The sequence below is a fragment of the Octopus sinensis genome, linkage group LG5, assembly GCF_006345805.1.
Source record: "Octopus sinensis linkage group LG5, ASM634580v1, whole genome shotgun sequence".
In the NCBI taxonomy this organism is placed as follows: domain Eukaryota; kingdom Metazoa; phylum Mollusca; class Cephalopoda; order Octopoda; family Octopodidae; genus Octopus; species Octopus sinensis.
In genome coordinates, this window is record NC_043001.1 from 28,998,163 (window position 1) to 29,011,849 (window position 13,687).

The following is a 13,687-nucleotide window of genomic DNA, read 5'->3' on the forward strand; positions in this document are numbered from 1 at the left end:
AATGCATTGAAGAGAGTCTTTTGTGGTATGTTACCATGTTCTGCCATGGCCACATTGTATTTTCCTTACCCCACTTATGTAATCAATAAAAAAAATATACCAGACACACTCCTATAGGTTGATAAAATCTAATAAAAAAAACCCATTGAAAATTGTTCCCTAATATGATTGCACTTCATGAAAAAATTAGAAGGATGTTATTCTTATTTTTAAGGTAAATTGGTGTGGTAAATAGTTAACAGAGAGTCTGAGAAATATCTTGTGTTCTTTTCATTCATTTTATATATATATATACATACTTACATCATCATCATCATCATCGTCGTTTAACGTCCGTTCTCCATGCTAGCATGGGTTGGACGGTTCGACCGGGGTTCTGGGAAGCCAGAAGGCTGCACCAGGCTCCAGTCTAATTTGGCAATGTTTCTACAGCTGGATGCCCTTCCTAACGCCAACCACTCCGTGAGTGTAGTGGGTGCTTTTTACGTGCCACCTGCACATATATATATATATATGTATGTGCGTGTGTGTGTGTGTGTGTGTGTGTGGAGGCGCAATGGCCCAGTGGTTAGGGCAGCGGACTCGCGGTCGTAGGATCGCGGTTTCGATTCCCAGACCGGGCGCTGTGAGTGTTTATTGAGTGAAAACACCTTTAAGCTCTACGAGGCTCCGGCAGGGGGTGGTGATCCCTGCTGTACTCTTTCACCACTCTTTCTTCTGTTGGCCTGCTCGCTTAGCCAGCGGGGTTGTGTCATTCGGAGGCTAAAACAATGCGAATGCATTGTGACCAGCGATGTGTAACAACATCTGGTGGTCTGGTCGATCACGTGATATACATATATATATATATTAATTTTACTCTGCTATGTATTGAGTACCTTACTTACTGTGGTTAACCCCGGATCAACCCGGGACCTACATATATATATATTATATATATATATATATAATATATATATATATATATATATATATATATATATATATATATATATATATATATATATATATATATATATATATATCTATATTGTGGAGGCACATGGCCTAGTAGTTAGAGCAGCGGACACGCAGTCGAGGATCGCAGGTTTGAATCTCAAACCGGGCGATGTGTGTGTTTATGAGCGAAACACCTAAGCTCCACACAGCACCGGCAGAAGGTAATGGCGAACTTCTGCTGACTCTTTCGCCACAACTTTCTCTCACTCTTTCCTCCTGCATCTTGCAGCTCAGCTGTGACGGACCAGCGTCCCGTCCAGGTGGGGAACCTATACGCCAAGGAAACCGGGAAACCGGCCCTTATGAGCCAGCCGTGGCTCGAGAAGGAACAAACAGTAATATATATATATTGATTCCATTCTATAATTCCAGTTTTTGAATGGCAATAATGTAACAGCATTGCCTGATCTATCCATCTTCAATGAAGTGCCTTTCCAGCGACTCTTGAAAATACCACGCATAAAATTATGCAGTTTACTACCAAACCTTCCAGCTTTGAATTTAACCCCTGTAAAAGTGAGTATTTTCATAAAAACTTTGCTCGGTGTATCATATATTTTGTCACTTCTAGGATATAAGGTTGTAGATTGAATGGCTTTGTTATCTAGTATTACAGCTTGGAGCTGATGGTGTAATACTGCCAGAATTAATTCTACCATTACAGGAATTTTTTTCCCCTTTATAGATCAGTGATCAGATTATATATCTTTGGTTGAGTACATTAGTTACTCTCACATATTTAATTTAGTTTCGTGTTAATTAGTTGACCAGTTAATCACTACCCTTTTGTCACTGTTTTTCTCTTTCACCCTTTTATGAATACATTTCATGTAGTTAACACAACGTTTCAGCTGATATACCCTCCAGCCTTCATCAGATGCCTTGAGGAAAGCCCTAAAATTCACTTCATAATTGCCCATGGGCATAAGGTGTAGTAGTTAAGAGCGTGGGCTACAAACCTCAAGATTCTGAGTTCGATTCCAGGCAGTAACCTGAATAATAATGATAATAATGATAATAATAATAATAACAATAATAATAACATCGAAAAAAGGAATGAGAACCCAGGTTCGAAATTTCCCCAAGACATTTCATGTATTACAAGTAATTCTCAAAATAATCAAGCATTTGGAGGAATTAAGTAAAATAACTTTTCTTTTTATTGTGTCTGGGGAGAGTCACTCTCTTTTAGTGCCTTATTAATTTAACACACCCATTGGTTCGATTTCCACTCATTTATTCATTTTTACTAAAATTTGTGATGCGTCTTGCAACCTTTTCAATAGTTGTTGACTCTGTCCATTATAGGAACTGCATTCTCTTTTCTTGTCTGTTTGTGCACATGCGTGTGTATCAGTGTGCGTGTGTATCAGTGTGCGTGCATATACACATATGTATGTATGTATATATGTATTTGTGTGTGTGTGTGTGTGTGTGTGTGTGTGTGTGTGTGGTGTGTGTGTGTGTGTGCATGTGTGTGTATGCATGTGTGTGTAATAGAAAGTTAATGTTTAGAATGTAACTTAACAAGTAGATTCTTATCACCAAAGGCTTAAATTTGAATGTAGCCACTTCAAAATAGACAGTTTGGTATCACAGAACCAGGGGTAATCTATGGCAGTTTGAAAATTGTTATATTATATAACTCAAAGGAATACAATGTTGAATATATTAGTGATAAAATAATTCAGTTCACTACAAGTTGGGTTTTTGCTAAATATTTGAAGCAAATCAATGCTTAGTGAATAGCATTAAGTTTTAGGAGTCTCTGTATGACCACCTGATCTGCTAGAAAGTACACCAAAATTTTCTTTGAACTACACCCTGATATCTTTACGATGATTATGCTTGAAATATAGGATTATTCAAAAAGAAAGAGCAGATCTCAAAATTATTTTTAAAAACAAACAGTAAGAGACACAAATACATTCTACATATTTCTTGATAGGAGAAGGTTTAAAGTTTATAACTGAACATAATTGAATTAAGCCTTAAATAAAATTATATTTTAATTTTGTTTTAATGTTTTATTTTGTTCATTTTATTTAAAGTTGTATAATTTTCATTTGTGTAATCCCTTAGAAAATGGCAATGCCACAAGAAAAGTCTTTTTGTGTGCTGCAGTTTAAGAAATGCAAATCGATTGTGCAAGTGCAACATGAATTTTGCTGGTAATTCAATAAAAATCCACTTCATCACAAGCAAATTTATGAATGTCCTAAAAATTTCACAGAAAAAAGTGTAGTGACGCTACTGTGGAAGTTTCAGTGTGCATGCACAGAATTGGATTACTTCTGGTAGGCTACCGGAAGTTCCCTCATGTGCATGCGCAGGAACTGCAACTTGAAAGTGTCTCCGCTTAATCTGCCTTTTTGGGGAGAGCAGCCCCAACGAGCGGACCTGACAAAAACTTCTCTCAGGGAAAACCCTACACATAGAGAAGCTCTCTTCAAAGCGGGAACGGAGACCGTATCTTCTTGGCTCACCCGAGTGAACATTTGTAAATGTTTGTAAGGCGCAGGAGTGGCTGTGTGGTAAGTAGCTTGCTAACCAACCACATGGTTCCAGGTTCAGTCCCACTGCGTGGCATCTTGGGCAAGTGTCTTCTGCTATAGCCCCGGGCCGACCAATGCCTTGTGAGTGGATTTGGTAGACGGAAACTGAAAGAAGCCTGTCGTATATATGTATATATATATATATATATATATATGTATGTGTGTGTGTTTGTCCCTCTAGAATTGCTTGACAACCGATGCTGGTGTGTTTACGTCCCCGTCACTTAGCGGTTTGGCAAAAGAGACCGATAGAATAAGTACTGGGCTTACAAAGAATAAGTCCCGGGGTCGATTTGCTCGACTAAAGGCGGTACTCCAGCATGGCCGCAGTCAAATGACTGAAACAAGTAAAAGAGTAAAAGAGTCCTGTGGATTTGGCTGCCGGTTCGCCCTTAAGAAATATATATGTATATATTTTACCTGTGAACCCGAAGAATAAAGTGTTATTTATTGTTATCGAAGACAGCCGGATTTTTGGTTCCTTTTCGTCGACTATTGTATGTAACAAGATAAGACCAGACACCCCTCAAGTGTTCCTGAAACTCTCATCTTGTTACAAAGGTTTTGATGTTTCGATGTTTGTCGAGCAACACATGGTGCTCATGTTGTGTGCATAATACTTTAAAATAAACTTTAAACCTTCCCCTATCAAGAAATATGTAGAACGTGTTTGTGTCTCTAACCGTTTTTTTTAAAATAAATTTTAAATCTGCTCTTTCTTTTTGAATAACCCTGTACATTTGATCATAGGTTTGTTTGATCAGGATTGATTTGGGTTAAACAGCTACAAATTTAATAAGTGATTTTTCTTTTCCTTTTTTTTTATAGAATTCTTATTATGAGTTAATGGCAGCAATTAAGCCATAATATTTTTTATCTATTTATTTTAACAGAAAATTATTATTTACAAGAAATGCCAAGAAGAACTACAGGAAATTGCATCTACAGTTCCCAAGAGACTTGGCAAACTGCTTTCTTTATTGAAACCAAAGGACATTATCACCTTAAAGATTAATCGGTTACAGGATTTGGCAGTTGCAGTGTGTCAGTTTGAGAGTTTAGTGAATACTAAAATGGTAAGAATTTGAATCAACATCTAACATTTATATTGTAAAGGCCAAAGTTTAGCCCCTGCCCAGTTTAATGAAATTTGAAAAAAATAAATATGAAATATTTGAGAGATAAATTTTCCCCAGGATGAGTTTATTTGCAAGCAACATTACTAGCCTGTTACCAATTGTCATAATGAAATAAATTGAGGTTTTTTCCCTTCCTTATTACTTTTTTTTTTTTTTTTTTTTGCCAGAATCTGAGGCAGTTATATTTTTTTCTCTACTGCAAGACACTTTTTTTTTCTGTCCCTCAATACTACTCTCTGCTTCAGTTGAGGGATCTTGGTATGCAAGTTACTTGGTGATCTGACTGCTGCTGATGCCATGTAAATAATGTCCAGTGCACCCTGTAAAGTGGTTGACATTAGGAAGGGCATCCAGCCATAGAAACCATATCAAAGAAGACAGGAGAGGTTGCTGAAGTCTTCTGGCTTGCTAATACTGTTAAACTGTTCAACCCATGCTAGCATGAAAAACAGATTTAAACGATGGTGATGATGATGATGATGCTGAAGTGGAGTGAGATATGTCAATCAATTTATCAAATCTACTTCTGTTTTTTTTTGGTTTTGCTTTTGTCTTTTTTTTTTTGTTTTTGCTTTGATCTTTTAAAAAATTCAAACACACCTCAAAATACTTATTTTTCTCATTCTATAAACTGAACAAACCCAAGTTAACTGTTGATAAATGCTGCTGTATATGACATGTCAGACAGAAAAAGCAGTCAGTAGATGTTTGACACAACCATGCTTTTGAGAAATAAATGATCCATCATGATAAATTCGGTAATTATTATAATGCTAGTTGCCATGGAAATCATCGTTTTCAGTCAAGATAAGCATTTCATGAAGAGAACCTGTTTCAGATGAGTTAATTGTAGGATCTGTTGTTACACATTAATTAAAATTTAATACCTATTATTACAGCCAATGATTCTGTGATAATTCAACCAGAGTTAATTGGCTGTATTTTAATACAGCATTACCAGTTAATGAAATGCATGCTAAATCTGCTATGCTCCTGTTATTGTACTTAAACTCTATCTGTAGTGGCTCTGTATGTCGTAAGCATATGTCTCTCACACATAGCACATGGTTCATTCAGTTGTTGTGACTCTTTTGTATTATGAATATAGGCACAGGCATGGTTGTATGGTTAAGAAGCTTGCTTCCTGACTGTGTGGTCTTGGATTCAATCCCACCAGGTGGCAGTTGAGAAAGTGTCTTATACTATAGTACGAGGCTGGCCAAAGTTTTGTGAGTGGGTATGTTGGATAAAAACTGGATGCTTGTGTGTGTGTATGTGTGTGTGTGTGTGTGTTGTGTGTGTGTGTTTGTGTGTGTGTATGCATGTATGTGTGTGTGTTTGTGTGTGCTTGTGTGTGCTTGTGTGTGTGTGTGTGTGAGTGTGTGTGTGTGTGTGTGTGTGTGTGTGTGTGTGTGTGTGTGTGTATACCTTTATCTTGATATGTGATGGGTGCAAACAAGCACCACCATCATACGAGTGATGTTGTTCATTTCCAGTCTGCCATGAAAAACATGTTTGGCTATGGGAAGTATAACTTTGCCTGGAAACAAGTGGAGGGTTGGCAACTGAAAAGTAATCCAGTTGTAGAAAATTTGCCTTGAGAAATTCCGTTCGACCCATGGGAAAGTGGACCGTAAATGATGATGATGATGATGATGATGTTTAAGTAGTAATTTTACACATAAATGTTGATGTTCATTTTGTCAGGAAAGGTTACTTGCTAAAATGGTCCTCCCTGTTAGAGCGTTTAGAAGAGAAGAAAACCAAACCAAATTCTTAAAGGAAGCATCCTGCCTTCTAAAATATATCAAACCTAGGTAAACAAAAATATTTTGCATCATTATATAAATTTGATATATTTTATTTTGGAGTACACTTTGTAATTTTAAATGTGTTTATATTTATAACTTGCTACTCAAATTCCTGTTTAAATTGCTTGTATGAAATATTTCCTCAGTTGGTAAGATGGTTGACTAATGAGACTATGTGCTAGAAGTGACTGTATGCAGGGGTGGACCCAGGGGAAGGGGCCTGAGGGACATGTGCCCCCTCGCAAGAAGAGAAGTGCACCCTTCTGAATAATGTTATTACACCCTTTTCTCCTGGAATTGTATTCTCTTCTGACCTTGTGCCTTCCTTTCAAAAAACTCCTGGGACCACGCCTGGTATGAATTCTGTGTTAGAAATGTGATATCCTGAAGCATGCTTAAGATATGTGATAACTGGCATGCATCTAAGAAGTATGAAAAATGTCTAAGAAGTCTGAAACATGTCTAAGAAGGGGAGATTTTATGAGATAAAGAAGTAGGCTAGGTGGGGCAGCACATAAAGCAGGCTATAAGTTTAACCAAGAAGGAAGACATTGAGGTGTGCATAAGAGGATAAATTGTAAGAGGGATGCACAATAATGTAGAATATGAGGGGTACATACAAGATGATGGAATCCATAAAACACTTATAAAAATTGATGGTTATTCAGCATTGCTAAGGACCAAATGATTAGGTAACATATTCCTGTGAGATTTATGAATACATCACTTGATTTCTGACCAATATTTATACTTTTGATAAAGATAAAGTGATTATCTTCTCATGGTAAAGATAAAATGTGTGAAGCAAGGATAAAGCATAAAATACTAGAAGAGATTCTGTTGTGTCTGGGGAAAGTCATTTTCTTTTTGTGCCTTATAATATAACACACTCACCAGTAAAATTTCCACTGTTTTCTTCCTAAACTTTTCATTGCGTCTTGCAATCTTTTTGACTAACGGACAATAGTTTTGACTATTGAAAAGGTTGCAAGACGCAACGAAAATTTTAGGAAAATAAAAATAAGAAAAAAGAGGAAATTTTACCGGTGAGTGTGTTACATTATAAGGCACAACAAGAAAATGACTCTCCCCAGACACAACAGAATATGCTTCAACACACAAACTCATATAAAGAATCTTGCAAACCAAATCCAAAAACGAAATACTAGAAGAGAAATATCAGGAAAAAAGTTGAAGATTGAAATAGAGTGATTGTGTAATTTGTTGTAAGGGAAATAAGAACTTGAGAAACAGGTTTAGTGCAAATGAACTGAAGAATTGATTAAATATTAGAAGTGTTAGTTGGCATTAGTGGCTTTGCCAATACATGTTTTAAAACTGTTTTATACAAGAAATACATCTTTGTCAGTGTGGACATGTTTATCTATGGTTGATGTATCTTGGTTCAAGGAGGAAGAACCATAATCAACAGTAGTCTATTAGATTACATATGAAGGTAATCATATAGGCATAGGAGTGGCTGTGTGGTAAGTAGCTATAGGTGTAGGAGTGGCTGTGTGGTAAATAGCTATAGGCGTAGGAGTGGCTGTGTGGTATGTAGCTATAGGCGTAGGAGTGGTTGTGTGGTAAGTAACTTGCTTACCAACCACATGGTTCCGGGTTCAGTCCTACTGCGTGGCACCTTGGGTGTCTTCAACTATAGCCTCAGGCCGACCAAAGCCTTGTAAGTGGATTTGGTAGATGGAAACTGAAAGAAGCTCATCGTATATATGTATATGTGTGTATATGTTTGTGTGTCTGTGTTTGTCCATCCAACATCGCTTGATAAACGATGCTGGTGTGTTTACATCCCCGTAACTAAGTGGTTTGGCAAAAGAGACTGATAGAATAAGTACTAGGCTTACAAAGAATAAGTCCTGGGGTTGATTTGCTCGACTAAAGGCAGTGCACCAGCATGGCCACAGTCAAATGACTGAAACGAGTAAAAGAGTAAAAGAGTAAAAAGCATGTATAATATTGATTATTTGCTGCCACCACTGGCAATCCCACCACTACAAACAGACAGGGTAGTGGCAATGATGATGATAAGACAAGATTTTTTCTTCCCACTTCAAACAGTTATGAAATAAATGCAAACATAAGTGTAAGTCAAAACTAAGTGTTGAATCTTTTTCTTTCAGTGATCTGAGACAAATTAAATTGTCTAGTGAAAACAAGAAATTTTTCTGTAAATTGATTGGTACTAGTCATTTAAATAAACTTCCTGAAGGAGAAGCTAGGAATTTGACAAAATATTGCATGAAGGTAACTCTACTAATATTTAAAAAAATTATGAAATTTAAAATTATATTATTTTCAGTTTCAGTAGAACTAAGCTGTAGTTATGAATGAACTGTTTGCTAGAATTTTTGAAGTAGAATGATATTGGGTTGGCAACTAATTTCCTGCCATTTTTTAAAATTTAAATTTTTAAAAAGTTTCAATAAAAAAAACAACTAATTAATCAATAATGTATTTCACCCTTACTGTTTACAACTTCTTTCCAACGTTCAACAATATTTTCAATACCTTGTTGGTAGAAATCACCCAATTTCGACTCGAAAAATTGATCCAACCAAGCTCTCAATTCTGCATCAGTATTGAACTGATGCAGAACTCCGCGAATAGCATTTGATAGAGATCAAAAGAAGTGGAAATCCATTGGTACCAAATCAGAAGAGTACGGCAGGTGTGGCAGCACTTCCCAGCCATGTGTTTGAATGGCTTCCTTGGTCATGCTGGTGATATGAGGGCAGGCATTGTTGTGCAGCAGAAGAACTACATGCTGCCGATTAGGTCTTTTCTCTTGAATAGCCATGTTGAGTCGTTCCATCTGTTGAACATAGAGTTCTGTGTTGACCATTTGGTTTTATTCAAGCAATTCGTAATGGATAATTCCTTCCCAGTTCCACCATATGCACAACATCGGTTTACACGGACAAAGATCTTGTTTCATGTGTGGTGTCGCTTGTTTACCGAGGCTAAGCCATTCCTTACGCTGCTTCACATTGATGTACAGGCACCATTTTTTGTTACCAGTAATGATTCGGTAAATGAATCGTTGCTCGTGTCCATGAGTTGAGTGGTGACGCGCAAGCAAAACAGCGGAGATTGTGGCTCGTTGATTTTTGTTGTTGTCACTTAAAGCATGCGGAACCCATGCTCCATACTTCTGAACCTTTCCCATCGAGTGAAGATGCTTCTCTATATCAGCGTGGGAGCATTCCATTTTCTCTGCCAGTTCCCTTGTCATTTGATGAGAATTTTCGTGCAAAAGTTGGTTTAATCGGTCTTCATTGAACTCAACTGGATGGCCAGAATGAGGTGTGTCTTTAAGGTCAAAATTTCCATTTTTAAATTTGGCATACCAATCATGAGCGGTTCTTGCAACTATGGCACCCTCTCCATACACAGCACAAATGTTGTGAGCAGCTTTTGCGGCCTTAGAATCTTGATTAAAAGCAAAAAGAAGAAGGTGTTGAAAATGCTCGTTTTTCCTAACTTGACATTTCATTTTAATGATCTGAAAATAAACAAAAATTAACTAAAATTAACTAGAAAAAGAAAAAAAATAGATTCCAAAATGATTCAAAACTAGAATTCTCAAAAAGTTATCAAATATTTACCAATTAAATTACGATTAAATAAACATTAAGTTTGAGTGTTCTGAAAAATTTAAATCACTCATATGTTGTTCTGATAACATCAATCACCTAGCTTTAGTTGCAGAGATTATGGTGTACTGTCAAGTTAAGAGATGTATGTATTTTCATTTACTGATATAGTTGTGTGATATTCTGTCATATTGCTTCTTTATAATTACCAATTGGTATAAGCTAGTTTTGCTAAAGACTTAATTATTTCATGAGTCAATCAATTCTGAAGAAATATTATTTTGTAAAGACTCAAAGATGAAAATTATTTAATTCCTTTGAAAAAAATCTATTGAATTCAATCAAATGTTTCTTATATACTCTCTATATACTTGGAGCCATTTAAACTCTTAAAAGCTGAAATCTCCAAATGCTGCTCAAAGGTAGAGCTAGCTACTTCATGAAGGATTCTGCTTTATAGTAGGCATAAGGAAAATAGAAAACAAGACATAGGTTGGTATTACTTTATGATCCATAGTTTATCAAAAGCAACACTTTTATATGGGGTTCCCATTTCTAATGAGGCCTACAGAATTTAAGTGTTCTTTCCAGAGGCATAAAATATTTGCCACATTTTGGAACTTATGACTTAACAGGTACCTAAATCTGTACTGGATATAAATACGGTAATGGTAACTGATTCAATAAAAAAATCTTTTGATCTAGTGAAACTGCGTATGCTCCCAAGATAAGATATTTTCTGGAAAACACTGAATAAGTTTATCTTAATTTGAAGTAGTTTTATACCAAACAACAAATAATACTTTTAGTTTCAATCATTTAAATAATTAACAATGAAAGCTAAATTTGCTACAGTCTCTGTATTAATGGCATAAACTTTTGATTCAGTTATTTTTGTTATTATTCTTATTTAGGAAGTTTTACGAAACCAAATGGAATTGTCAGAGCTTGGCAATCTTCTGAATTATGTCATACTTCGTGACATTCGTAGTGTAACCAAAAGCCAGCTGTTATCTTGGGCTTCTGTTCTACAGCATTTTTTGGATACTGATGAAGAAGTACAATACACTGGAATGAAACTCAAGGAAATGTATAAGTAAGTAGTATATGCAGTCATTGGAAAGATCATTTGAAACATAATACACTAATGACTAACATGACTGGAAAGAAAGAAATATAACAAATCTATATATATAAAGCTGAAGTTGTCTGTGTGTGTGGCAGGTTTGGTAGCCTTCAACTAACTCTATCTCCTCCAAGACCCCGTGGCGCAAGTTGACCAAAATTGAGAGTATGATAGAAGAAGGATTGCTCTTCATTCTGTAGAAGATAAAATTCAAATCGGACCATGTTAAGACCAAATATTATTTACATCAAAAAGGTGCTTTTTTTCTATGAAAATCCCTATTTTTATGATTTTTTGACTGCTGTGTTGCCATTTTTCGGTGTATTTCAACCAGAAAAATGTTCACTTAAAGAGAATAACAAGCTACATAATGCATAATTTTTACTTTTCAAAAATTCCAATTCTAAAGGGTTGAAACAAACCCAAGCAATGCCAGGCGATACTGCTAGAGATATAATAAATGAGAAGTTAAGAAAAAATTTTGAAATCAATCAACTTTAAATGGTCTCTGGTCCTATAATACAAAACTATTCATTTTAATTTGTTCATATCTAAACTAAAACATACTATCATAATTTCATGTAAGTACCTTTCCTTAAGTTATGCTTCAAATACCGATCTCATATAGAAAATGAATTTATCAAGAATCTAGAGGAACTTGGTCAAATAATTGTTTTCATGAATATATACAAAATGTATTTTATTAGAAATGCATCCAAGTAAGAGTTGATGCATGAAAAATACCCTTCATGCAGAATAATATATAACAATATTACCAGTGCCGGGGGCACGTAAGAGAACCATCTAAACATGGCCATTGCCAGTGAACCCCAACTGGCCTCCATGCCGGTGGCATGTAAAAAGCACCATCCAACCGTGGCTGTTGGCAGCCTTGCCTTGCCTCCGTGCTGGTGGCACATAAGAAGCACCATCTGATCGTGGCCGTTTGCCAGCCTTGTCTGGCACCTGTGTCGGTGGCACGTAAAAAGCACCCACTATACTCACGGAGTGGTTGGTGTTAGGAAGGGCATCCAGCCGTAGAAACAATGCCAGATCAGACTGGGCCAGGTGCAAGCTTCTGGCTTCCCAGACCCCAGTTGAACCGTCCAACCCATGCTAGCATGGAAAGCAGACCCTAAACGATGATGATGATGATGATGATGAATATTGACTGTGATCCTCTCAGAAAACTGAATTTTAAAAATATATTTTTGTCTTTGTTGTTTATTTCATAATTGTTCCTGACTCAATACATTTTAATGTAACTGATAAATGCATCCAGCATATTATTGCTATTTACCAGATATGATCACTAAAATATAGTAAAACGTCTGTAACATAGGTGATATATCAAAGCTAGTAGCTACCTATTTATCTTTACTACAATTCTGTTTTCAGTCCAATAATAGAGTCTCTATGTGAACACTCGACTGGCTAAAAATAGCAGCTACATCTTCCTTGAATTACACTCTGCTAGCTTAAAGAGGAAATGATGCATTTTATAATGACAATCTAGATACACGATGAACAATAAAAGAATGGAATAATCAGAGCTTGAATGCTTTTCATCATATGTTTACTGGGTCAAAGCTGATTTAGAGTAAAACAATGACAATAATACTTTGAGCAAAAGTCAAGATTTCACTGCTTTTTATTTAAATGAATTAAGTGACATGGACATAATATCAGCTTAAGTAAAAACTGGATAGACTAATACTATTTTTATACACCTTATACCGTGAGTGGCCACTTGGACACCTCTTCATTACTATCTCTTTAGTGATACTAGTGATTCTTTCTCACTCTCCCTTTTAAATGTGAGTAGCCATGTAACTCCTCTGCAACAAGATATTACTCTCCCCACTCCATTTCTCACCCCTTAGCATAAAGCTGCCCCTGCTTCTCCAGTTTCATAGTTTCATGAGCTGCATAGTGACCTCACTAGTACTTGTAGCATGAGAAAGCACCCAGTACTCATTGTAAAGTGGTTGACATTAGAAAGGGCATCCAACTGAAGAAGTCATGCCAAAGAAGGCACTGGAACATGATGCAGTCCTTTAATTCTTAGGATCCTGTGAAACCATCAGGAATGGAAGATGGACATTAAATAATGATGAGGAATGAATTATGAATCTTTCTTTGAAATAATTTAAAGTCTAAAACCTACAGAGTAAGCATGTAGTTCAGTCAGTTGGTGCCCTGTAATTGATTGGGACATATTTGGGTCATGTTCATAATAAAGGCCTTGTTATATTCATCATCATCATCATTTAGCGTCCGCTTTCCATGCTAGCATGGGTTGGACGATTTGACTGAGGACTGGCGAACCTGATGGCTTGGAGTGGTTGGTGTTAGGAAGGGCATCCAGCTGTAGAAACTCTGCCAGATCAAGACTGAAGCCTGGTGCAGCCATCTGGTTTGCCAGCCCTCAGTCAATCGTCCA

The 13,687-nt window shown here is 36.4% G+C and overlaps 1 protein-coding gene across 1 annotated transcript in view; it reads left to right on the forward strand.

Moving 5' to 3' along the window:
* The window catches only part of LOC115212334, a 178,207-nt gene that overhangs the window by 63,467 nt on the left and 101,053 nt on the right, over window positions 1-13,687 (forward strand). The window contains exons 8-12 of the mRNA XM_029781198.2: window positions 1,372-1,515; window positions 4,448-4,630; window positions 6,401-6,510; window positions 8,646-8,769; window positions 11,033-11,214. Coding sequence (XP_029637058.1) covers window positions 1,372-1,515; window positions 4,448-4,630; window positions 6,401-6,510; window positions 8,646-8,769; window positions 11,033-11,214 — 743 coding nt within the window. The remainder of the gene's footprint in view (window positions 1-1,371; window positions 1,516-4,447; window positions 4,631-6,400; window positions 6,511-8,645; window positions 8,770-11,032; window positions 11,215-13,687) is intronic.